Source organism: Lagenorhynchus albirostris, chromosome 1, assembly GCF_949774975.1.
Source record: "Lagenorhynchus albirostris chromosome 1, mLagAlb1.1, whole genome shotgun sequence".
Taxonomy (NCBI): Eukaryota; Metazoa; Chordata; class Mammalia; order Artiodactyla; family Delphinidae; genus Lagenorhynchus; species Lagenorhynchus albirostris.
Window position 1 is genome coordinate 176066782 of NC_083095.1, and position 26437 is coordinate 176093218.

The following is a 26437-nucleotide window of genomic DNA, read 5'->3' on the forward strand; positions in this document are numbered from 1 at the left end:
TTTCCTTAATATAACATGGTACATTTTATATTTCAGATGAATTTACAACTGACTTTCTGGATTGGATTGATCAGTTCAGTTTGCTATGTGTTTGGCCAAGCAGGTAAAAAAAGTTTCATAGTTGTCTTTTCAGTATCTTGTGACACTTTTGACCACTTTAGATTCCTGGAAAAACCTACATCCCGTCGTCTTGCTCCTTCTGAAAGCCTTGCCGTGGCCTCACCTCCCTCAGAGTTGAGGGCGGGGCCCTTCCCAGTGCCTGCAAGGCCCTTTCTCAGGCTCTCCCCCAGTCACCCAGAGCGACAATGGGAATAGGATGCGCTGCACAGAGCTCTTTGGGGAGTATCATAGAGTGTGTAAGTGAGCATAGAGAAAGCAAAGGCGTGTTACATCTTTAGAAGGAAATGAAGTAAATGTGTAGAACAGTGGACTATGAACTCTCCACTACTATCTGAAAGAATGAAAGCAGGAACAGTTGGCTTTCCAGAAGATGTTCTTGCACTTTGATCACAAGTCTTGCAAAATGTTGGCATCATGTAGGAGAGGAATGAAAAATAAAACTGAAAATATATTTAATCCTCTTATAAACCATGGTGCATCCACATCTGGAATAACGGATGTCCAATTCTGTTCTCCAAATCTCAAAAAATACACTGCATAGAACAATTGTTTGATATTAGGGTGGAAGGACTTAACACACGGAAAAATGAAGAAAGAAACCGTAAGGGACGTTATTGATAAATTTAAATTACATAAAACCAGCAATAACATAAAAAACCAAAGTGTCTGTGTCAAAACACCATCGACAAAATGAGAAACTAAATAGGATTTAATTTCACTTACAGATGTAGAGCTCTAATAAAAACAGATGAACATGATAATAGAAACTTTGCAGAAGATGTAACAGAAAATTTATAAAAGAAATGGCCAGTAAAAATACGAAAAAAAATGAAACCTTCAGTAACTGACAATTAAATTGATGTTCTTATTTATACCTGTTAAATGAATTAAAAAAAATCTTTGCATTAAAAAAGTGTTTCTTGTTGAGGGTATGGTGGTGTGTGTACCCTGCTTGTGGGAGTGTGCGTTTGAACGTTACTGCTGGAGAGAAGTTGGTGTGTATTGAGAATCTTTAAAAGTTAATACTCTTTGCCTCAGTATTTTTTTTTTTAATTTGTGATAAGGAAATAATCAGAGTTTTACATTATAAGAATGGTCATCAGAGTGGGTGCATATATATATATGCATGTATGTGTATATATGTGGAGGGTTCGTGTGGCATGTGTGAACTATGCGAGTAAAAACAATCTAAATTTATCCATCATTGAAAAGGATACATTAATATAATGGAATATGTAATCATTAAAGCCATGTTTTTGAAGAATTTGGAATGAAACATTTGGATTAAGTATAAAAAGTAGTATATAAAATGTATATCCTTGATTTCATTTAAATAATGTCTGTATGCCTGCTTCCTTGCTATTGTTTTATTTATCTGCTTAGAAGAAAGACTGGGAAGAAATATACAAAAAGTGTTAACAGTAGTTATCTCTTAGTGAGTAGGTTTTGAGTGACTTTTAGTTTGTTCTTTATACTTTTACGTATTTTCCAAATTTTTTATAATGAGTGTGTGTTACAAAAACATACATTGGAGACAGTCCATATTAGTACTTACCACACGGCAGACGTGCTGATCCTTACATGGATTTAAAGAACCATATGGCATACTTTGAACACAGACCTGAAAAATCAAGGGGTTGTGGATTGGATGAATGTGGACTTTTCAAGTATTTAACAAACGAAAATGAAAGTGCCTGCTTGAGGGGATGGGGTATGGGCGTGGTGGGGTGAGTTAAATGAAGAGAAATAATACTTTTACCCAGTTGTAAGAACACTCCTGAGAATTAATGACCATCCAACATGAGAGAGCCTGAAATCATGCCTTTGAAAAAAAAGGACAAATGTATAGATTAAGGGTACCTAGTCTTTGCTATAGAAGAGAGATAACTGTGTCTTTTTATGGTTCTCTGGGACAGGATGTTCCAAAATCACCTCTCTCTGGGGGGGGGGGGTAGGTCTGAATCAGCTTAGTAACGAGGTTCATAGTGTTTATATTTAACGTTTGTATATGTTGTATTATTTGTCATTGTGATCCAGATTTTTCACTGTTCTCTCTCTCTTGAAACTTCAAGTAAAGTGGTCTATTCTTTGTTTCTCCTGACAGATGAAAATAGATGTTTAAAAGCAAATGCCAAATCATGTGGAGAGTGTATACAAGCAGGGCCCAATTGTGGATGGTGCACCAATTCAGTAAGTAAGATTGTTCAGGTCTTCCCATCTATTCTCTAGTCATTTAGTGTTGCCCAAAACGGTATCCTTGGGAAGTGCTCGATGTGACTTTTCACTTCCTCATTGTTGACTGAATAAGCGTCAGCTCTGTGTAATCCTGTGTGATGCTCTGGAGCTGTGCTGCCCAGCACAGGGCATGCTAGGCATATGTGGTGATGTTGAGCACCTGAGATATGGGTGGTCCAAACTGAGAATTGCCGTCAGCCTTAAATACATACCAGAGATTGAAGACTTAGCATTTCAACGTTAATGATTTTTGAAATCACTGACATTTTGTATATATTATTAATTTCCCGTTTCTTTTTTTTCTTCCTCTCAGCGTGGCTACTAGACAATTTAAAAATACATACGTAGCTCACCTTTGTAGCGTGCATTGTTTCTATTGGACAGCTTCCCAAAAACCTCTAGCCATTTCATTGGACTGTTTTAGATTTTTCCCTTTTTTTATGATGGGAGAGGTATACATTAACCTGCCTAATTGTGTTTTAATTAAACTAATATACACTTGATTTGCATCCTAATCAAAGCCCATTGAGGTTAGGCTTTAAATTTTATTCACTCTTGTCATCTCTGTACGTTGCTCAACATAGTACCTTCCACAAAGCTTACTGAATATTGAATGGATGAATGAATGAACAGATGAATGCTAAGTTGGTACTGGAGGTAACGGGAAGTCATTTTGAGGGTATATAATTTATTTACAGAGTGAATAATATCAGAAGGTCAAAGGCTTATTGTTTGTTTTTACTCAGGCGGTTGACCCCGCAGTCAAGTGCCTGTTTTGTGGGCGTTACTTGTCAAATGTCAGATATTTTGTATGATTTGACCTATGAAAGACAAAATGAGAATTTTTCGTTTTGTTATTTTAAAAATTTTCTACTGGCACCTTCTGTCCTTCTAAAAACGGTATTCTGGAATTAAATTGGAGACAGTGAAGGAAATAGGGAGTGCCTTGAGTTTGTCTCGGACTGGGCTTACTTCGCTGAAACGCTTGGTTTTCTTACCTGGAAAATGAGCATGATCTGCCTCCTTTATCTCTGTTCTTACGAGAATCAAATGAACTTAAGGCAGTTTCACTTAGAAGATTATGATAGTGGTACGTGCTGTTCTCAACAGCAGCGTCCATTTTCTGAGGGTTACAGTTTATCTGGGGTTTAGGGTTATCCTAGCCAAACTGTTCTTTCAGTAATTTAGCCATCTTTATGGCATAATTCTTAAACTATTACAGGTATTTGGGGATATCTTCAGTGAAATTTTACTTGAGTGTTGTGATCTTAGTTTCCTGGATTGGCTGATATTTGGAAGCGGATCCTGCACAGGGCCCCTGTGCTCTGGCAGCATTTTAGGTTTGACCACACATAAAAGTTGTGCAGCTTTGAACCGTTGGGCCCATGGTTCTCCCTTCCAGTTTTTCTAAGTACAGAAAGGCTCTCATTTAGTACTATGTTTCCTTTAAAAGATAACTGATCAAAACCATTTTGTAATCTTTGTATATAAATATCCTCACTTTATTCAGCACCATGAAATTGGTAGATAATAAACAACCATACAAAACATAGAGTGACCCCCAATGAAAGGCATTTCCTCATTTTCCCAATGTCAAGATTTTAAAAAAGATTTTTGGAAAAAAAAAAAAATTTTTGGCCAACTAAATACAAATTTTTAGGGGTATATGTGAAAAAGTTAAATGTCTATTAGGAGTACACATTTTAAAATGATACACATATACATGAATACACCGTCATTGTTCCCCTTCCTCACATTTATGAAAAACATATTTAGAACCTTTACATGCATCTTAACAGCAGTGTTTTTGCTTTCACTTAGTCATCTGATAAAAAGAGCACAGTTTAAAATCACGTCACTAGTGAAAATTTTACCCCGTGCCACAAGTACCATTCACACACCATTACAACGTTTTTTATTTTAAAAAAAATTCACCCTGTATATATTTTTGACCCTGTCGTATAATCACTTACTATGTTTTTTAAAAAAAATAAGTTCTAAAAGGCTTGATTACAATAATAGCCAATACCTAAAATATTTTTAAAGCTCCAAGAGTACTTACTAAATCTGTGGTAAATTTCTTGTTCTCCTTTTTAAGAAAGGTTTTAGGGTGACATGTTTTCCCTATACACTGAGTTGTTCAAAATATCATGAAGGATGCTGCTACATAATATGAGAGACTCTAAGAATTTCTCTCAGGGAAATTTTGGAAAAAATATTTGTCTGATATGTGGTTATATATATTATTAGTGGCTCTTAACCATGCTAAATAAGTAATTTCACAAAAGAAATTTGAGTAGATACTCTGAATTTGAACATGAAACGGTTAAAATGTACACTTAGGTCAGTCCTCTAAGTGTTACTAAAGTAACACGGTACTAGTAATACATCAGCAATAACGGTATTACTTTCAAGGAAAAATTTTTGTTTATCTGTTTTGTTTATTATGGTTTGGATGAAGGGAGCATTTTGTTTAAAAACCAGAAATGAAATACATTAGATGTGTTACCTGATTTTTGCAATTTAATTAGTTATTTGCAGTTAGGATTACGTAAAAGGTTTGACCACTATACTTTTTATTTATACCTATATTTTACATGTCACTTAGACATTTTTACAAGAAGGAATGCCTACTTCTGCTCGATGTGATGATTTAGAAGCCTTAAAAAAGAAGGGCTGTCATCCAGATGACATTGAAAATCCCAGAGGCTCCAAAGATATAAAGAAAAATAAAAATGTCACCAACCGTAGCAAAGGAACAGCAGAGAAGCTGCAGCCAGAAGATATTACTCAGATCCAACCACAGCAGTTGGTTTTGCAGTTACGATCAGGTACAGAAATCTGCTTCTATGAATGCCTTTGTGTCTACTTGAGCTTTTTGACAACTTTATGTAAGTTTCTGTTGAGGGTTCATTTTCACATGTGGACTGACACTCAAACAGAAATGTTGAATACATTAACTTTTAGATATTTTTGGAGGTATAACAATTTGTAAGACACATGTACCTGAAGTAAATGTTACCTGTGTCTAATGTAAATTCTGTTAAAGATTCAGAAAGTATTAGATTTAATGTGTTTTTAAAGATAAAAATGTCCATCTTCTGGTATAATTACATAATATAAAGACAACATTTTAACCTATTTTTTCCTTTGTTTTTGTTCAGTATTAATAAAATATTAAGGTTTTCATAAGAATCTGGAGCAGTCCTGCATCTGGGAAAAAGAAAGAAGAAACAAGCCCCCTTTCTCCTCTTCTAGTTTCCCGCCCCTTCCTCTCAGAGGACTGTCCCGTGCCTGCCTCCGCGCCGCCCCTTCCCCTCCTGCTCTGTCTTCAGCCTGGTGCCGGCAGCCGTCCACTTCTAGAGCAAAGCTCTCAGGCCTGGTGGACCCTCGTCAGGCCTTTTTTTTTTTTTTTAACCTTCCTGTCCAAGCGATGCCTTCGAGCTTCTTGAAATGCCCTCCTTGCGGCTTCTGCGATAACATTCCTACTTTTCTTCTTATCTCTTAACAGTGCTTTCCAGTCTCCTTTCTGTGTCTTTTTTCTTCCTTCCTCTTTGTAGTCCACTTAATTGTTGGTTTTCCTCTCATGGCTTTAAAGCCACTTGTGGGCTGTAACACAGACTTTTAAGCTCCAAACCCAGTTATCCAACTGTCAACTAGAAGTCTATATAGAGAAAATCTGCAAGTTAAAAATTTAATGACTTTTCACGCAGACCTCTTCCTTCTCGTGTATTTTCTGAGTGGATTATATCTCACGCCTCTGGTACATCTCTTCTCTTTCCTCATTGTTTCAGATCCTTATCTTCTTTTTGTTAGATTTTTGCTATAGTTTCTTAACAAGTTTCTTTGTCTCTATAATCATCTTTAAAACTATTCTTCAGGTTTTCTACAGTGAAAATCAGGTTATGTTATTCACTGCATATAGTGCATCCCATTAAACAAAGAAGAGTCTTCACTTTATAACGTTAGTCTCTAGAAAGTCTGGTGTACCCTGGAGTGTATCTGCCTCACCCACCCAGTCTAGTTTACGTTGTTCTGGCTGTCTGTTTTCTTCTGACATAGTTACCAACCCACTGTTTGCCTGTCTTGCCTGCTGTGGATGGGGAATGCTGTCTTTTTCACCATCCCCGGGGCCTGGCATTTTAAGTATTTGTGATTGAAATGAGTACACTTCCATTTATTCAGTTACCTGTGGAATGCCCAGGTTTTTGTAAAAACTATGTTGATAATACAGTTTATAGTGTATACCTTATCGATCGAATTTACTTGGTTTTGCTCGTTCGCTTTTTGATTGCTGGCAAGCTAATTTTCTTCTCTAATCTCTGTTTAATTAGGGGAGCCACAGACATTTACATTAAAATTCAAGCGAGCTGAAGACTATCCCATCGATCTCTACTACCTTATGGACCTCTCCTACTCTATGAAAGACGACTTGGAGAATGTGAAAAGTCTTGGAACTGATTTGATGAATGAAATGAGGAGGATTACTTCAGACTTCCGAATTGGTAGGAATTTTGAGAAAATTAATAGTTTTCATTTGTATAAATACTGGCAGTTTTGTTCTTCACCACATGCATGTGAGATAAATAGGCCAGGTTTTAGTCTTTTCTTTTTGAGAGAACTGATATTCCTGCACACGTCTAATAATTTTTCCGCCTCCTTGTTCCTCTGTTACTGTAGGCGATCATGCTATTTGACACACCTTACACCACATGGGTAATAAAATGCATGTTTTCACAGGCATTTATGCATTGGTTTGTTGATATATTTTATAAACATGTTGATTACAGTTTTTTTCATTACTAGTTAGTATGACCACACCTGCCTATACAGCCTTAATCTCACATCAGACCTGGATTTTTCATACAGTGATCTCCTTTCCAAACCTAATTATTAAAACCCTTATTATTTCTTATTAAAGAAAAAGATTGACTTACAGGCGGTAATGTACTTGATTTTTTTCATGCAGTTTATCCATCCGTCCATCCATCTACCCTCCATCTGTCATCACTGTGTGTGCATTTTCCTTCACAGGGTTTGGCTCATTTGTGGAGAAAACCGTGATGCCTTACATTAGCACAACACCAGCTAAACTCAGGAACCCTTGCACAAGTGAACAGAACTGCACCAGCCCATTTAGCTATAAAAATGTGCTCAGCCTTACTGATAAAGGGGAGGTATTTAATGAACTTGTTGGTAAACAGCGCATATCTGGAAATTTGGATTCTCCAGAAGGTGGCTTTGATGCAATCATGCAAGTTGCAGTTTGTGGAGTGAGTGCATTCATTTTCTACAAAAGGATATTATTTGTATGAATTTTGAGTGTGATTTTGCTGTCAGGAGAAATTACCTTAATTACTGTAGCATACTTGACTAATCCCTAAGTTCCCTCCAACTACAAATGCTTTATAAAAGCATAGTTAATCGTTATGCCCCTATCTAAACCAGGCAGTTAGTTCATTTACACAGGGTTCTAAAAGCCAGGATGCTCACCGCTTGAAACAGTGGGGCAGTTTAGCTTCAGCTGGTGCTCTAGGTGTTTAGAAGAGGCCCAGGAACCCTAGCTTTCCGGCTTCGTGCCTGAGATGGAGTTGGGGTTATCTGGGACGTCTCCAGGAGCATTAAAAGTGCTCAAATGGACTGTGTCTCAGACACCATTTTCCTCTGGTCAGCTTTCTTCTGCTTATCATCTTTGAGAGTTATCTTCCCCATGTCTTAGTCATTCAAAAAGAAAGAACTTTTTAAGTCTTAGTTTGAAAGCTATATGAGAACAGGTATTTTGAGAAGTCATATAATTGTAATTTTAATTGCAAGATTTTCAGTAGTAGTAAGCTGATCTCCATTGGACTAGTGGTTAGAATTTTATGACCCATTTACCAGGTGATGATTTTGAGGTGACCTTTTAATGATTCAGCTGAAGCTGAAACTAGAAAACATTGTGAGGTAGATGAAGTTTAAGTACCTGTCTCATTCCCCCCCCCCGCTCCTTTTTCCCTAGAGTACCCCTATGCTCTAGAAGACCTTCCTTGATTCCAGATGCTTCTTAATGGTTATTTTCCAACCAATTTTTAATGTGTAACTTGATACCCAAGATGATAATATGGTATAGCGTTTAAGAGAACAGTCCTTAGACTGTCAGGAAATGGCTTCAGATGTTCCCATCACTGCTCATCTACTAGGCAATTTCCTTGCCATTCTAGAGGGCTGTTTCCTTCTCCTTAAGAAGGGATAATAACAGATAAACCTCATAGGGTTGTTATGAAGTTTAAATACGGTAATCCATATACAGTGCCACTAAGCCCCCAGCAAATACTAACTATTAGATTATCGTTACTCTTGATCTCTCACTGGGGTAGTTGCAATTTAAGGATAGTCTCTGCTTTTAAAGGGGAAGAGAGTGATATTCCAGGTAGTGCCCAGCCTGATGCTTGTTTTCTTTCCAGCCATTCATTTGTGATCCTGTTAGCAGCTCACTGTGGAGAGAGCATTCTCTGGGCTGCCTGTACCTGTGCCTTAGCCTTGGGATTAAAACAAACCATAGCATCTGTGGCTGCTACTCTCGGTTTTCCTCATGCTGACTGAGAGTAACTGTTCCACTTCTCTACATGAAAAGGAGACAGACATTCCACTTGGACTGCCGGCATTAATAAACTTAATTCCTGCCTTCAAGGATTTTATAGTCTTATGAGGATATATACAGATATAATTGAGTATTTAGACAGATGTGATTATAAAATTACCATATTAGAGGATTTTACTGCTACTTTAAATTTTTTGCTGAATAAGGTGGAAAATAAAATAAATGAATAAATAAGCAGTACTGATGGGTTAGAATGGGTGGAATTAAGCAGGGCAAGTCTTTGGAGAAGGTACTTTTTTCTGTAATTAAAAAAGGAAGGCCTAATGTGGTGGCTGATAAAGGAAGTATACGCTACGGAAGGTGGAGCAAGGATGGATGGGAATGAGACAGTGATATTTGGGCCAAGATGGGTGTGGGCTGAGACATCTGCATTTACTCATTAAGCACGTACTATGTGCCAAGCACTGTGCTGCCCGCTGAAGATAAGATGAAGCACAAAACCTGATGGTGGTCCCTGCCCTGCACAGAGCGAGTGTACTTTCTAATGGGGAGAGAGACATGGACTTTAAAAGATACAGTTTTTAAAAAAGAGCTGAGAGAGGTGGACAGCCAGGCAGGGTGGAGTTCTACAGTGGGGTGGGGAGTTTTATTCAGTGGTCTCTGTGCCCTCATCCGCAAGGATATTGGCATCGTGAAAAGAGAAGGTACGGAATTAGGTTGAGATATAGTGGTAGCCTACATAAAGATGAAAAGATTTATGCTGAATTGTGGGTAGTATTTTAAAATTGAAATCCTTTTCTTTTTGAGTCTTTGATTGGCTGGAGGAATGTGACACGGCTGCTGGTGTTTTCCACGGATGCTGGGTTTCACTTTGCTGGAGATGGGAAACTTGGTGGCATTGTTTTACCAAATGATGGACAGTGTCACCTGGAGAATGATGTGTACACAATGAGCCATTATTATGTAAGTGCTTAGCTCCTTACGTATTGAATGGATGCAGGTTGAGCTTAGCGTCTAATGCTAAGAGTGTTGTGGGTGACTGGCTTGTGGGTTCGTCAGGGTTTGGGGTTTTGTTATTTTGGTAAGTTGGGCCCTGACCTAATGTGCAGGAAAGCTCGTGCTGCTGTTTTGAGGCTCTGGCTTTGTGCTTGCTTCCTTCCCTGTAGATGAGGGCCCGGGGGTGAAGGGAGCTGCTGACTCCCGACTCTGCGCCTCAGCCCAGAGCTCTGTCTCCTCTCACTCGCGTACGTCAAGGGGTAGCAAGCTTGATATTATGTCTAATCAAATCATTTGTATAGTCTTAACACTCCTTGTCTTATTTATACATGATTTAAGAAAGCAGGCACCCTGCCTCTGCTGAAAATAAAGATTGGCAAATTATTCAAGGTCTGGAAGAAATCTAAACCTTGCTGAATCTTGGTCTTTTTCTTAAGTGATACGTAGATAATATAACCTTTAATTACTGGCAGTTCTTTACTTTCATTGTTCTGACATTTAATATACACAGATAATCTTGCTCTTTAAAGTCTTTTTATTATGGAAATTTAAAATTTACATATAAAGATAGAAGAGGATTAGAAACCCACTAGACAGCACCCACTTCAGCAATAATTTGTGTTGTTTCAAGCAGTCTTTTGTAAGTAATCCAGTTGATATCTGCAAATCATTATTTTCAGCAAGTATTGAAAACCTGGAGTAGATTGGATGTAATTACATACTAAATCTTATTACTTAATTTCTTAGGATTATCCTTCTATTGCTCACCTTGTCCAAAAACTAAGTGAAAATAACATTCAGACGATTTTTGCAGTTACTGAAGAATTTCAGCCCGTTTACAAGGTAAATATATACATGTGAGATCAAAAGAGGAACACATTTCTAGACCCTTTTTGTTTAGTCATTAGAGGCAAAATGATATGTCTGAATTGAAATGTGGGAAAATGTCACCAGCTAAAAAAAAAGTGGTGTATATTAATTTTAGTTACATTGTAAAGCTAGTTGTTTTTAGGTCTGACTCCTTAAGTTTATTTAGGAAATGTATCGAGAACTGTTATTTAAAAATAAATAGTAAGTACTCAGTAGATGCTAATTAGTTGAATGAGTAGTACTTGTATTTTATGTTTTATCTTTTAATTGCAGGAACTGAAAAATTTGATCCCTAAGTCAGCAGTAGGAACATTATCTGCAAATTCTAGCAATGTAATTCAGTTGATCATCGATGCATACAATGTGAGTGCATTTTAAGTAAGATCTGTTTTGGGCAATACTCTGTGGAGAATACTTTTCTCAAAAAAAGTAAAACTCCTTTCATACACAATTCAGCAAGCCCCAGAAGACAACATAAAACTTAAATTCTGCATCTGGAGGAAAAACTCATATTCTCTTACAAATACATAATTATCTGCAGAGCAAAATGTCACAAAGGCATGTGGGGAAAATTTCTAAATTCTGTTTTAATGTTGTTAAGTAGTAGGTCTCCTTGTTGGAAGGCAAGTGTGAAACAACTTACATTTAGATTTACAGGATGACCTCAGTCTTCTTTCTCCACCCCTTCTTTTTATAGATTCATCTATTTTGATGAATTGTGCCAGAAAAGCTTTTTGTGCTGATTCTTCTCTGACATACATTCGGGGTATATAGTTCTCTGTTTTCAAGAGGTACACGCAGTCATATATGCATGTACCATAAAGTACATATGAACGTATTTACATATATTTGACTTACCATTTTAATAAGATTTATAAGATTTTTTTTCCCCCCAGATTGGAAGGAAGTTGAAATTAAAGAGGAATTTTCTCCATCTTGAGCTTTAGTTCAGAGTACTTTAGTGATACTCATTCACCATTGGTCAATAACTGTCGTAAGTCGTCTGGAGGCCTTTGTAATATAACAGTAACCATCCTGTACTGTGTACACCACCCCAGCCTTTTGATGGGTTGAATTTTAGATATTTTCTACCTCATGCTAGGGGTTCCCAGAATTTTTTGGAAAGACCCTACTCGAAGAGAGAGGTTTTTACAGAGATTTTCTAGATTCTGGTTGTTCCCTGTCTCTCCCATAGCTGTTTTGTTCTCTGTCTTTACAGCATATCTTAATGCTTTCCCAACTCCATCCATGCAGGAGTGTGACCAGGAGAGAGCTTGCTGCTGCAGCCTTCTCCATTGGTCCTGAGCAATCTGCTGTTCTAAAAACGCAGTGCCTTGAATCCTCCCACTTCGGGTTTTCTTTTCTTGGGGGGTGAGGGCGCAGGGCTGCAACTGCGCCTCAGCAGATTTGTTCCTAGACAGTGTAGTAGATCATTTACTTTAGTCCCTAGTGAGCTGGAAGTTGGTAAGGTCAGAGGAGAGCTGTGTTGCCACTGGGGGAGGAAAGTGTTCTGAGTTCTTAGGACTCCTCATAATTAATATCAGCCCTCTGTGCTGTATCATCATTAAAACTTCAAACTCAGTAATTAAACCATAAATACTTTTTTCAGTCATGTACATTATTTTGAAGAATTGATCCTTATTAATTAGAGCCCATTTCTCTGGGTTTTGTGTTTTCTGGTCACTCAAGATTTGGCTTCAGATATTTTATTTAAACGATACTGTTTCTTAACAGTTCATTTTACCCATTGGATTTATGCATTCAACTTATTTTATAGTAGCATTTGTTTGCCTTTCCTCTGTTTAATAGTCTTTCTTTTAGTCCTTGTCTTCAGAAGTCATTTTGGAAAACAGCAAATTACCAGAAGGAGTAACAATAAATTACAAGTCTTACTGCAAGAATGGGGTGAATGGAACAGGGGAAAATGGGAGAAAATGCTCTAATATTTCCATTGGGGATGAGGTATGTTACATAAACGTTTTCTGAAGAAAAGAAAGAACTGCTTGTTTACAGGCAATGTAGTTTATAATTTGAGAAACAGTTAAAGAAATATAATTTGGAGTGGCTTTTTGCAATTTTTTTAGTAGATTTAAATTGCTTAGTTGTTAACTTATCTTCTTGTTTTCCCTTAAGGTTCAATTTGAAATCAGCGTAACTTCAAATAAATGTCCAAATAAGAATTCTGAAACCATTAAAATTAAGCCTCTGGGCTTCACTGAAGAAGTAGAGATTATTCTTCAGTTCATCTGTGAATGTGAATGCCAGAGTGAAGGCATCCCTAGCAGTCCCAAGTGCCATGATGGCAATGGGACCTTTGAGTGTGGAGCCTGCAGGTGAGCTGGGGCTGTGGAGAGTGACGGGGTGCGGGGGCACTGCGGCTGGGACGGCTGCAGGGGCAGGCTCTGTTTGGGCGTCCAGAGAGATTCTGTCTATTGGAGCAAATAAATGATTGTTCCAGCCACTGTTGCTCACCACAAGATCAGTTTGATGATCTTGTGTGTGCTATTTATGGAAAGCTCTTCCCTGCCCTTTTTTTTTCTTAGGCAGGCTGTCCTTTACTGTAAAATAAAAGCTTTTATAGCCATCTAAGATGTATATTTAACAAATGGTTAAGGTAGCATTTGGGTTTTCCTCTCATCACAGCAGTCTGAATTCTCTAGAGCTAAATAAGCTTATATAAAATAATAGTGATTGTATCTGGGAAATGGAATTAGGAAGCAGTAAAGGATGTTCACTGTGTATTACATGTACTTCTGAATCGCTGGAATAGTTTTTAAAAAACCAATATACTTTGTAAAATTGAAAAGAAAACAGTATTCTCAGAACATAGAATCTACTACTAACAAAACTATAGTCAGATTATTTTAAATTTTATTTTCATACTGTGATTACTTTTTAATTAAAAATTAAAATTGAATGTACTCTGAATAATCTTTCTCCTTAAAAGAATAGGAGGAGGGAAGAATATTTTAAAAGAATAGGAGGAGGGAAGAATATTTTGATGCAGATGTCAGCCCCAAATGACTATGCTTTGAAGCGTTTTTAATCATGAGAAAAATAGATGGCTGTATTTTGCCATCAGTTATTAGCTTTCTATTGTAAATAACAATTAAAATGTTACATTTTTAAATTTTCCATGTCATACATATCCTGACTGAATTGTGTAGATCCATTTTTAGTAAAATATTAACTTAACTGAAAGATCATCTTGAAAATGCTTTGCCTTCCTTCTTTTTGCATATTTACCAGATACAGAACTAGTGTCTTCAGTGCCTGAACACTAGGTGTTCTAAAAATATGCAGTGGCTGAAAAGTCTGGATCCATAGGATAAATTTATTTTTAAACAGTGTGTTAGTTATATTTTCAAATGATAGGCTCAGTATGTTTTTCTTCAACTTCCATGCACCTTTTGGGGTGTGTTTATTAGATTAACAATTGGACGGTTGCTTCACCTATAATAGCAAATGTAATAAATAGCATATCATTTGAAAACATAGCACTTTTAAAAATAAGTTTATCCTATGTTTCTAAATGTCTTGTTCACCTGTTCATTGCTGGATTGTATTTTCATCTTGATCAAAATGGTCACTTTCCTGAAGAGGGCTTTTTTTCCTGGGCCCCTGTGTAGATTCCATATGGATTTGAATGGCTCTGTGTGTGTGCATAGGTACACTTTTGTGCACGTCTGTGACGTGTGGCATGACATGTAATAAAATTGTAGTTTGAAGATAATGTTCATAGTCTTACTTCCTCTCCCAGTCTTTCTCACAGCATGATTTGTTACTTTCACTTATTTTTATTTTATGTGATTGAAATTTTGGACTCTGTTTAGGTGCAACGAGGGACGTGTTGGGAGACATTGTGAATGTAGCACAGATGAGGTGAACAGTGAAGATATGGACGCTTACTGCAGGAAAGAGAACAGTTCAGAAATATGTAGCAACAACGGAGAATGTGTCTGTGGACAGTGTGTGTGTCGGAAGAGGGATAATACAAACGAAATTTATTCTGGCAAATTCTGCGAGTGTGATAATTTCAACTGTGATAGATCCAATGGCTTAATTTGTGGAGGTGAGAAGGGGTCTGAAAATGGTTATAAAATGTGGTCCTATCTAATACAATAAAAAATCCTGAGAGTTTGCTTAGTGGATAAATAGAAAAAGGGCAGCATTGAGGGTCACTCCATCCCACAGACAGCCTTTCTTACATGTTATTGCTTGTTTTCCCTTTTCGGTCAATGCTCTGATTTTACATTTTTACCATTGTTATGAGAAATGATATTTTTTATTGGCAGGAAATGGTGTCTGCAAGTGTCGTGTGTGTGAATGCAACCCTAACTACACTGGCAGTGCCTGTGACTGTTCTCTGGACACTACCTCCTGCATGGCTGTGAATGGGCAGATCTGCAATGGCCGGGGCGTCTGTGAGTGTGGCGCCTGTAAGTGTACAGATCCCAAGTTCCAAGGGCCGACCTGTGAGATGTGCCAGACGTGCCTTGGAGTCTGTGCCGAGCATAAGTGAGTATTTCCGAATTGCTTGAAACGGGTGAGAACTCGCTGTCTGTTGGCCTCTGTATCAGCACACAATACAGAGAACAGCGCTAACATCAGGTTACGCTGTAAATAAACTCACATTGAAGCCCAGTTTTTAAATCTTAAAAATTATTTCTCAGTAGCTGGTGTTTGTCACATGATACTGAAATGTGTCGTACGAGAGTGATGGTACAATTATTTCAATCTGAGTTTGCTATGTAAGTGAATCCATGTGGTAACCTTTGTTAAATTAGCATTACCAATTGCTTAATTAACTATCTTTTGACTAAACTAAATAAAATTGAGTTTTGTCCCTTGAAGAAAGGACTACTATTGTACCAGCAACACGTTTCAAAAGTTATTTTGGCTTTAAATTGTGTATTAAATATCTGATAGGGCTAGTTTTATTTTCCTACTCTTATTTCTTTTGGAGGATTTTAGTTTGAGCTGTAATAAATCTATAATATCACTTGGGAAACTAGCATCTTTATGTTTAGTTTCCCCATCCAGAAATATGTTTCTTCGTTTATTTATATCTTCTTCTATTGCTCTTGGCTTAATTTGGTTAAATTTTGAGTCTAGCACACAAAATAATCTTTAAGCAAATATTATTTTAAATAATAAATGTAATCATTTGCATTTTAACAGGGAATGTGTTCAGTGCCGAGCCTTCAACAAAGGAGAAAAGAAAGACACGTGTGCTCAGGAATGTTCACATTTCAACATTACCAAGGTTGAAAATCGGGACAGGTTGCCCCAACCAGGCCAGGTGGATCCCCTGTCCCATTGTAAGGAGAAGGACGTTGACGATTGCTGGTTCTACTTCACATATTCAGTGAATGGGAACAATGAGGCCACTGTTCATGTTGTAGAGACTCCAGGTAGAAATCTGATCATTTCAAAATTCTTTGCATTTTCTTTTATGTCTTTTTACTGCTTAGGGCTATTGGCAGTTGCCCTAATATCTAGGAACAGCTGCCAGGACACTTTTAATCTCTCAAAGCTTAAACTAGTATTTAATTAATAAGTAAGGGAAAGTGAAAGCAGGTTTTAAGTTTTCCGAATGGAGAGTCCGAGGAGTAAATGTAGTAGCCCACACAGAGCCCTCAGCACGGCGCCTGGCCGTAGGCTCTCGGTAAGAGCACCATCATTATCAATGATATTTAAATATGAGTTGATTTTAGGTTTGGACACTGGGAAAGATAATTTGTTAAAGGATGTTATACAGCGTGAATTTGTTCAGCTTCTCAAAAGATGAAACATTTTTATCTTGGTTTTTCTGGGTGCTTTTAATATACTTTGGAATTTTCTACATTTGTGGTCAGATTTTTATGGGAATGTAAGTTTTAATTTCTCCTGGATAAATATTAGGAATGGATTTTGGAGGCATATAGTTAACTTCAGAAGAAACAGCCAAACTGTTTTTCTAAAGTCTCTATTGTTTTGCATATATATTTTTCAAATATTGTCTCACAGTCTGTGCCTCCTTGTCTTTTCATTTTCTTAAGTGTTTTCTGAAGACCAGAAGCTTAAATTTTGATGAACTACGATTTACCAGGTTTTTCTTTTATAGATCTTGCTCTTTACTATTATGTCTTAGAACTCTTTGCCTAATTCAAGTTCATAAGGATTTTTCTCCTGTGTTTTCTTCTAAAAGTTTTATAGTTCTGGTTTTCCATTTAGGTCCGTAACCCACTGTGAGCTGATCTTAGTATATGGAGTGGGGTCCAGTTTTTTATATGTAGATTTCCAGTCGTTCTTGCACCATTTGTTGAAAAGGTTGACCTTTCTCCACCTTGGTTGAAAATGAGATGACCTTATATATGTGGGCCTGTTCCTGACTCTTGATTGTTTTCCATTAATCCAGGCATCTGTCCTTTAGCCAATACCACACTGTCTCAGTTAGTGTTGCTTCACAGCTAGTTGTGAAATCTGGTAATGCAAGTTGTCCAACTTTGTTCTTTTCTGAAAGTGCTTTTGAAACACTTTCCTAGTTCTCCTACTTCTTTGTAAATTTTAGAATAAACTTGCTTGATATCTACACGTCCTGCCAGGATTTTGATTGGGATAGCATTGAGTTTATAGATCAAATTGGGGGAGGGACTTCCCTGGTGGTGCAGTGGTTAAGAATCCGCCTGCCAGTGCAGGGGACATGGGTTTGAGCCCTGGCCCAGGAAGACCCCACATGCTGCAGAGTGACTAAGCCCGTGCGCCACAGCTACTGAGCCTGCGCTCTAGAGCCCTTGTGCCACAACTACTGAGCCCGTGCCACAACTACTGAGCCTGTGCGCCTAGAGCCCATGCTCCACAACAAGAGAAGCCAGTGCAGTGAGAAGCCCGTGCACTGCAACGAAGAGTAGCCCCTGCCCGTCGCAACTAGGGAAAGCCCACGCGCAGCAACGAAGACCCAATGCAGCCAAAAATAAAAATAAATTAATTATTTAAAAAAAATTGGGGGAGAATTGACATTTTAACAATGTTGAGTCTTCTAATCCATGAACATGGAATCTCTCTCCATTTATTCAGGTCTTTTTTTCATCAGTGTTTAATAATTTTTAGCATGTAAATCTTGCACATATTTTCTTAGATTTATACATAGGTATATCATGATTTTTGGTGCTATTGTAGAAAATACCATTTTCTAAATTTCAATTTCCAAATTGTAGAAATCAATTTCTATATAATACATAGAAATACATGACTTTTCTTTATTGATCATGTACACTGGGGTCTTGTAAACCCATGTTACTTCTAGTATCTTTTTTATAGCTTCTTTGGGATAGTGTACATTCACTTACCTTGGGATTTTAATTCCTGTGTGTTTTTTTATGAGACTGCCCAGCTCTTTGTAATTTTGGCTGTACCTTCACATTCTAATCCCTTATGTGCTCATCCTTTGCTTCTTACTTTACAGAGTGCCCCACTGGTCCAGACATTATCCCAATTGTAGCAGGTGTGGTTGCTGGAATTGTTCTTATTGGCCTTGCATTGCTGCTGATTTGGAAGCTTTTAATGATCATTCATGACAGAAGGGAATTTGCCAAATTTGAAAAGGAAAAAATGAATGCCAAATGGGACACGGTAAGTTGGAAATCATGTAAAAAGCAGGGTGATTCATAAAGCAAATGTAACACTTCTAAGACTTATTAGCTCTAAAGCTGATTATTAAAGTCCTTTAAATATTTTATTCTCCCCAAAATTTATTATTCAGAAAACTTGCATTTAGTGAAAAATAGAAAACATCTTAAGTATATCCTATTAAAACAAAACAATTAAGAATGTTTCTTCTGGTTACTGTGGTCATTGTTTTTATTTCCTTAATAATTTTAATCTTAAATCTGCTCTTCTGCCTTTTTTTTCTCATGTAAAATAGAATCCTAAGTAATAGCAAGCTATTCAGTAGAAAGCTTTTTCTGTTTTTCTTTTCCCCCAACAAAGAAACCTAAGTAGAACGCAGCCAGACTCAAAAGGCTACATACTGTATGACTCCACTTATATGACAGTCTGGAAAAGGTAAAACCCTAGAGGCAGGAATGAGATCCAGTGGTTTGCAGGGGCTGGAGCTGGGGGAAGGGGCCCGAGGGATCGTGGGATGATCTTCATTGTGGGTGTGTTTATACATTTGAGAATTCATGGAACTGTGTACTTAAAAAGGGTATTTTTATTCTCTGCGATTTTACAACTTAATAAACCTGGCTTTATAAAAATTTAGAAGCTGCAAGTGATGAAAGTTGACGCCAGCAGCTAGTGCTTTGAAGCGTGGGGTGGGAGGCCGAGGTGGCCAAGCGTTGGCCTTCGTGTATTCATCTTTTGATACAAGAAAGCATTGACAATCTTCAGTATTGTTAAATTGTAAATGAATTTTAGTTATTTGCATTTTACTACAATTTGCTTGGGTTTTTTAAAAAAATTAATTTTGGAAGTGTAAAAATAGTAAAAATTCTCTTTTATAGTGTTTAAACACTATACATGTCAGCTTTTTTCTGATGAAGTCATTAGAAACTATTTCTTTTACTTTAGCAAGAAAATCCAATTTACAAGAGTCCTATTAATAATTTCAAGAATCCAAACTATGGACGTAAAGCTGGTCTCTAAGTTGCCGTTCGTATTTTCTTTCATTTTCTGTCTTTGCATGTGAAATTTATCCTTTCTACTGCACTGAGTGCCCTTTATCACTATTGCTGCCTTTTTTTTTTTTTTAAGTCTGGCTTTATTTATATGGCTATACTATGGCTTTTCTTTTTGTGTGTTAATGCAGTTAATGTTTAGAGGGGCTTTGGATTAAGCTTTATGGTATAGAAGCAGCAGCTGTGTTGTAGTGAAAAGAGAATGTGCTTTGTGATCAGAGAGACCTGGGTTGAATCCCAGCTCTTCCACTTAGTAAGTAGAATGGCGTTGGGTCACTTCCCAGAGCTTTAACATGGAGTCAGTAGTGATATTGTTTGGTGTGGTTGTTCTTGGCTAATGACTGTAGTGTATGATAGCAGCCTGTCAGTTATAATCCTTACTAGAGTCCTTTGCTTTAGGTAGTATTGTTATCCTTATAATAATATAACAAATCATTATATGTAAGTTTTAGGGTGAAACAATGAAAAGTGAACATGAAAACTAAAGTTCAAAATAGAATAAATGTAACCTGGTATAACATTTGTATAATATATAACTACAGTGTCATCGTTATTGATTCTAGAAATATTTTGAAAATCTTTAGTTCTTGACTGTAACTTAAAATTACTTTAAAAATCAGAACCTTTTATTTATATATATTTCTTCTTCTTAGTTATTGAATAATTCTAATACTCAAAGCTAACACTGAACTCTTTTTGAAAGGTAACAAAGACTTTAAAGAGAAAAATCCTATTATAGTTTTAAATAAAAACTTAGTTGAAAATTTCATAGTGGTAATAAAGCTTGGTTAACGTATTCTCTAAGCTAGGGTAAGCTACTTTGGTGAGTATATGCTTTACCTGGATGACAAATTTATCATTTTCTCTTTTAGCAGTAGTGGACAGGCTTCTTTCCTTGTAACTGAGTTTTCATGAAGTGCTTCTAGCATGTTTTAATATAATTATGTAAGCCCCTAAAACTCTCCGATAAAAAGATTGTGATTAGAACCAATTCTCCTGACTGGTGATCCAGAACTCTTCTTTCCTTTCCTAACTACTTTTTTTTTTTTTTTTTTTTTCCTTTGCGGTACGTGGGCCTCTCACTGTTGTGGCCTCTCCCGTTGCGGAGCACAGGCTCCGGACGCGCAGGCTCAGCGGACATGGCTCACGGGCCCAGCCGCTCTGCGGCATGTGGGATCTTCCTGGACCGGGGCACGAACCCGTGTCCCCTGCATCAGCAGGCGGACTCTCAACCACTGCGCCACCAGGGAAGCCCTCCTAACTACTTTTATTCTTATTTCACATATTGGAAAACTGAGGCACAGAAGGGTTCAGTAACTTGGCTAAGTTCGCAGGGCTAGTTAGTGGAAGAGCTGAGATTCAAACCCAGGCCCCTGGGCTCCAGGATCCAGGTTCTTAACCACTACCTTATATTAGTAGCAATCAGTGTCTGTCTTCGGGAGACGCTGTTACCTGGTTAGGAAGAGGGAGATCACTCTTTACAAAAAATGACACTTTTTGGTATTTCTGCTTAACTTAATGGTGTTAGTGTTATTCTAGCACTACTGTGTTGGGCAGACATTGTAACTGGGAGATCACTTTGTTACCTAGAAACCAACACTGCAGATTTGCTTATTTACTCTGCTGAGAAGTGTGCTTATAAAATAATAACAAGATCTTAAAGTACAGGGATGTTTAATATTTTTAAGAGATACAGGAAGTACTGATAACATTAGAAACCATTACTTGCAAGATTTTTCTTTTATTTCTAAGCAGATTTTAAGACTTTTGAAATGGCAAAGTTAAATTTGATGGCAGAAAATTATTGTCAGGTTCATATATGTGTAGTTTGGTACGTTTTCCTGTTAGTATGAGATTTGATGCATTCTTTTCTTTCTCACTTAATGCTTTACAGAAAGTTAGTTTTAGAAGGAAACTGATTTGCTGGGATCCCTTTCCCTCCCTCCCTCCCTCCCTGTCAAAAACAATCAAATATTGACTCTTTCGTGTGGTTACTTCTTATATGAGAAAAGTTTCTGTATCTCCTATTGAAAGGTGAAATTTTCACCTTTGCTGTCTGTTAAATTGTGCTTTGAAGGAAATTATCAACAATTAATAGTGAAACTTAATGTTTTCATTGTTAAGTCAGTTTTTGGCTACAGTATTACTTCTTCAGTCAAAATAAGCATTTTGAGCAATTCAAGATGCGAAAGTTTTGTAAAAATTTATTCATTAGTGAAATCCAGGCAAATTAATGGCTACAGGTTATTTTGAGATGTTTTCTCAAGAAAAATTAAAGTAGAAATAAACAATAGAAATTAGTGAATGAGCATTAAGAAATTAAATCATGGCTTATAAAGCACTTTTCCAATATGGGACCAAGGTTGCCAGTCAATTATATCATTAACATATTTCAAATAATAGGCACTCTGATTATTTCAGCACATAAGACTACTCATGTAGGTACATTAAAAAAATCAGATTATCAGCTTTGTAATTGTTAAAGCTGTTAAGCACATTAAATGTGGGCTGCTAATCCCCACGGTTGTGCACTGCATTTCTAACACACCACAGAAATGATGCTGTCACCATGTCAGCCCTTCCAGAGGGAGCACAGGATGACATTTACTGAGATCAGAGGACGTCACTGCTGAACATAACCCTGCTCTCTTGATTTAAATAGGCTTTGCTTTTTGTTGGGATGGGGAGGGGTTGCACTCTGAACGTGGGAACTAATCTGCATTATTTTAGCTTACCTTCGTTTAAGGTGATGCCCAATGCAGATAATTTAATTTTACCTCTAACCTTGCATGTTAAAATTTTGTTTGGATGGACTTTGAAATAATAAGTATAAATGTTCGTGTATATGAAAAGGCAAACTTTTCTCCAAAGGTAAGTTCTGCCGTGTAAATCGTACTTTGGATTCATCTATAACTTAGGTGTTTTTTTCTTTCGTTTTTTTTGTTGTTGTTGTTCTCCATTTTTTGTTGTTGTTGTTACCTCCCTTATAAGTATTAAACATTAGATTTATCTAATGCATTAGTTTAAAGAAACAATTAAATGGTAATTTATTTTCCTAGCATATTTGAAAGAATGGGCAGTCCTAGCTTCATATAATAGGAAGGTGGAAATAAAGAATGTAACTTACTTGTACTGATCACTCATTAGCAATGTAGTTGCCGGGATCCAGACTCCGGTCTCCATTATGAAATGTCTGCTACAATGTCTGTATAATCATATTTTAGCTCTAGTTGGGATGAGAGCTCAGAGTTTGATATCCTATGTGATTTTTTATCATCCAGATTATATGATGTTTGTCTCTGAGGGATCCTGAGTTCCTCCATGTTTCAGAAATGACTGGTCAAATTGTGTTTTGTGGGGTGGGGCTAAGGCACTTTGGCACGATTCAGTCGGTATCCAGGCTCACTGCTAAGCTGAAGTCCTAGTGGTTTATTTGGTGTCTCTCAAGACCCAGCCCTTACATGTTGCATTTTCCCTCAGTGATTTCCTGTCTGCAAGATAAATTAAGTCTTCTTAGCATGGCACACAGGACCTTTCGTGATCTGGCACTGTCTTCTTTCTTGTCTCCTTTCCCTTCCCCACTCCTCAAAACATACACATGCACCCTTTAAAAACTTCTGAACTATGTATATTTCTACCTAACTGTGCCATTCTTTCCCCAACACCTTGACTGCATGTGTATGTGTGTCTGTATACCTTTCAGTGTTTTATCTACAGTCAGTTTCATTTTGACAATATCCCTGATCTTCTCAGAGTCAATCCCTTTTTTCTTATACTGTTCCCTTTTTATGTACATAATTCTCTTTTGTACTGTTTCAGAGCGCCTTAATTTTATCTTCATGTTTGTCATCCACCAAACTGTACCCTCCTAGGAGGCAGAAATTGTGGCAATGGAAACCATATCCAAATATAACCTGCAGTCAAGTGTGAATAAAATTTAAAAGCAAAAATTACTGTTTAGATGCCTTCTATATTTTTTGAAATCACCTCAAATGGTTCTATAGTAAGATATAAAACTAAACAGCATTTCAAAATCTTAATTTTTGCCTAAAATTTAAATGTTTTAAGTTTTTCTTTAATATTTGTTTCATTTGTGCTCACTGTTATTTCCTCTGAGATAGGAATATTTGGCCATATTTCTCACTTGACTTTCAAGCAGGAGAAAGAATGCTGTAGCAGATATTTAAATGTATCACTTAGCATAAGAGAATTTTTTAAGAAAATGATAGCATGGGGATGTATGTTATCTTCCTGTGTCAGTAAAGTTTTGGATATTGAAAAATCTCTTGTGTTTATGGCTTGGAGTCATTTACTGGGCTTGATTTCAGTACTCTTTAGTAAAATACAGAATTAACAATAAAATATTTCATCAGTACGATATTGAAGAATAGCAATTATTTCATGAAGAATGGAAATTATTTTTGTCTAAGCAAATGCGGCAATGTGATGCCTTGGTGGAGGTCCTGTGCTCGCAGTGACACTGTGACAGTCTTACCCCAGAACTCTTCACAACTTTTGTGGCAGAGCCTCAGAAGAATATCTCCCTCACAGAGGTGAAAAGCCAAGGAGTCTTCATTATCAAGCACCTTTGTGCACAGTAAAGGGTTAAGAATCAGGCAGTTGATGGCAGAAGAATTCCTTAAGTTCAAAATTAGTTTCAAGATAGCCATTCAAAACCAGTTTAAAAGAGAGAAGCCGTTAACAGCACGCCCTCCAGTGGAGGAATGGGTCAGAAAGGAAATAGTGCCAGATGACAGGGGTACCTTTAGACTTGTAGGGCAAAGCTTTCATTTTCAAATTTTGTGTAAACTTTTTAATGCCTTTTAAAAAATTCAGTGTGATGCCTGGACAGATAAAATGGAAATGACTTATGAAAACGATCTTTACTTTTAATATTGTCTTATAAATAATGTTACATGACTTCAGTAGAGTGACTGATAACTTTTCTCTTTTTTTTAGGGTGAAAATCCTATTTATAAGAGTGCTGTGACAACTGTTGTCAATCCGAAGTATGAGGGAAAATGAGCGCTGCCAGTGCGTATCCACAACACTGAGTGCAAAGTAGTAATTCCACACCCACAGTAAGGTAGTTTCAGGGCAGTGTTGCTGTGGTTCTCTCTTGGGCAGGTTCTGAAAATGTACAATATGTATAATTTGAAAATTTTTTTATTATTTTGAAAATAATGTTATAATCAATGCCAGGGACTGACAGAAGACTTGAGACAGGATGGTTATCCTTATCATCTAAGGTTGCATTGTGCCTTTTTGACCTTTTCCTCCTGGACTGTTGAAATCCAGCTCTTAGTGGATTAAGCGATATTTCTAGAGTGATTGAAAGGGCAGTAGTTAAAGTAATGAGTATGATGAGAGTTTCTCTTAATCAAGTATTAAAACTGATTTCTTGCTTTGCAGATATGTCACTTTTCAGTTATACAGAATCCAAAGTGAATGTCCTTCTAGCTAGTTTAGAATTGTTTTAAATTTGTTATTTTGTTATTTTCCTTATTAGACATGACTGATAACATGATGTATCTGAAAGATGAGTATGTTGGGAGTTGCTTGTGTAAAATAATGAAATGTTTGATCTACAAAGGCCATGGGAAAAGTCAGAGAGTTAGGAAGGGAAAACATAGCTTTAAAACCTGTGTGCCATTTCAAGAGTTACTTAATCTTGGTAACTTTTATGCCTTCTTTTTTTAAATTCAAGCCTTGTTTAAAAGTATTGGGGAATTTTCTGCAAAAAAAAAGTCCTTGATTTATATAAAGGCCTTAATTTACATAGTATTTGCTGAATTGGGGACCTCTGGGTGAATTTATTTTATTCATTTTATTTTGTTTAAAGCCTGGTGCTTTTTATCACCTCTTCTAATCTTTTAATGTATTTGTTTGCAATTTTGGGTAAGACTTTTGTTATCAGTACTTTTTCATTGATGTTTTAGCTGTACATTTGCCTTTTTAATGACCATGTGAAATTGTACTATGGCTTATGCAACAGCCATCAGTTAAGTAATTCTTAATTTCAATTAGTGATGTAACAGACCACTGTATATTTACTTCTCACTGTTTGAATTTCCTGTTTGGTTTCATACTAGCCACATTCTATTTTAAGTGCCTTTTAATTTTAACAGTTCACTTTTTACAATGCTATTTACTGAAGTTATTTATTAAATAAAAATGCCTAAAATATTTAAATTGGATGTTTGGGTTTTATATATTTTGTCAGTTTGTGTGCCTAAAATTTTTATAGCTTAAAGAGATTGACAGAAAATTCCTGGTCATTGGGTATTTTACTTAGACTAAAAGAGAGAAGGCAAGAAGGAAGGGAAGGAAGGAGAGAGACGGTAAAATAAGATTTCAGACTGTCTCTGGGCTCCATACAATACTGGATAAATCCCCTTCTCGCCCCACCCTTCTCTTACCTCCCTAGGAGATAGGTTTCATCCCTGTATTATGCAGAATTAACTCTTTATGAACATCCTCTTAGAGCTATTAACTAGAAGCTGGAAATTACATCATTTTATTTAAGATATAGACAGGGAATTGTTAGGTTTCTGATAAGTTTCTATTTTCATTTGGCTTTGGTTTATTTATGTTAGAAAGTATATGTATCCATAAAAAATACTTGTGTGAAGCTTATTGAAAGAAATATATCCCTTCCTGGAGCACTACAGTAAGTGTCAGAGATTTGGGGAGAGGATTGTGGTAAAAGTTTCAACTTTACCAGCCTCTCACATTTGCAGTGCCCCTCCCATTTAAAAAAATTGGTATCTTTTTTACCTGTTCCACTTAAATGTATTTCCTGGCTTAGACTAAATCATCTTTCAGTTGAGAATTATACATCTTTATGAGGAAAATTACCTCTTTCATGAACTATCCATTTCACCTGTTTCATTTTCCATTCCCACCACCCACACTGCCGCTTGGTTCAACGCATTTCCTTACACCTGAGGCATAACCCGATGAACTGAATACCATA

At 36.8% G+C, this 26437-nt stretch overlaps 1 protein-coding gene across 4 annotated transcripts in view; it reads left to right on the forward strand.

Moving 5' to 3' along the window:
• Positions 1–25653, forward strand: part of ITGB1 (integrin subunit beta 1) — a 78878-nt gene extending 53225 nt beyond the window's left edge. For 2 of the 4 annotated variants that reach the window (XM_060161154.1, XM_060161134.1), the window contains exons 2-17: positions 37–103; positions 2225–2310; positions 4964–5186; positions 6690–6860; positions 7390–7628; positions 9743–9898; positions 10679–10774; positions 11075–11164; positions 12623–12763; positions 12935–13134; positions 14635–14873; positions 15097–15319; positions 15983–16215; positions 18249–18415; positions 19355–19435; positions 24421–25653. In XM_060161154.1, coding sequence (XP_060017137.1) covers positions 37–103; positions 2225–2310; positions 4964–5186; positions 6690–6860; positions 7390–7628; positions 9743–9898; positions 10679–10774; positions 11075–11164; positions 12623–12763; positions 12935–13134; positions 14635–14873; positions 15097–15319; positions 15983–16215; positions 18249–18415; positions 19355–19429 — 2406 coding nt within the window. In that variant the 3' untranslated portion in view covers positions 19430–19435; positions 24421–25653. Of the gene's footprint in view, positions 1–36; positions 104–2224; positions 2311–4963; positions 5187–6689; positions 6861–7389; positions 7629–9742; positions 9899–10678; positions 10775–11074; positions 11165–12622; positions 12764–12934; positions 13135–14634; positions 14874–15096; positions 15320–15982; positions 16216–18248; positions 18416–19354; positions 19440–24420 lie in introns of all 4 variants that reach the window. The other 2 variants (XM_060161144.1, XM_060161163.1) reach the window with 2 other exon arrangements.
• The last annotated feature ends 784 nt before the right edge of the window (positions 25654–26437 follow it).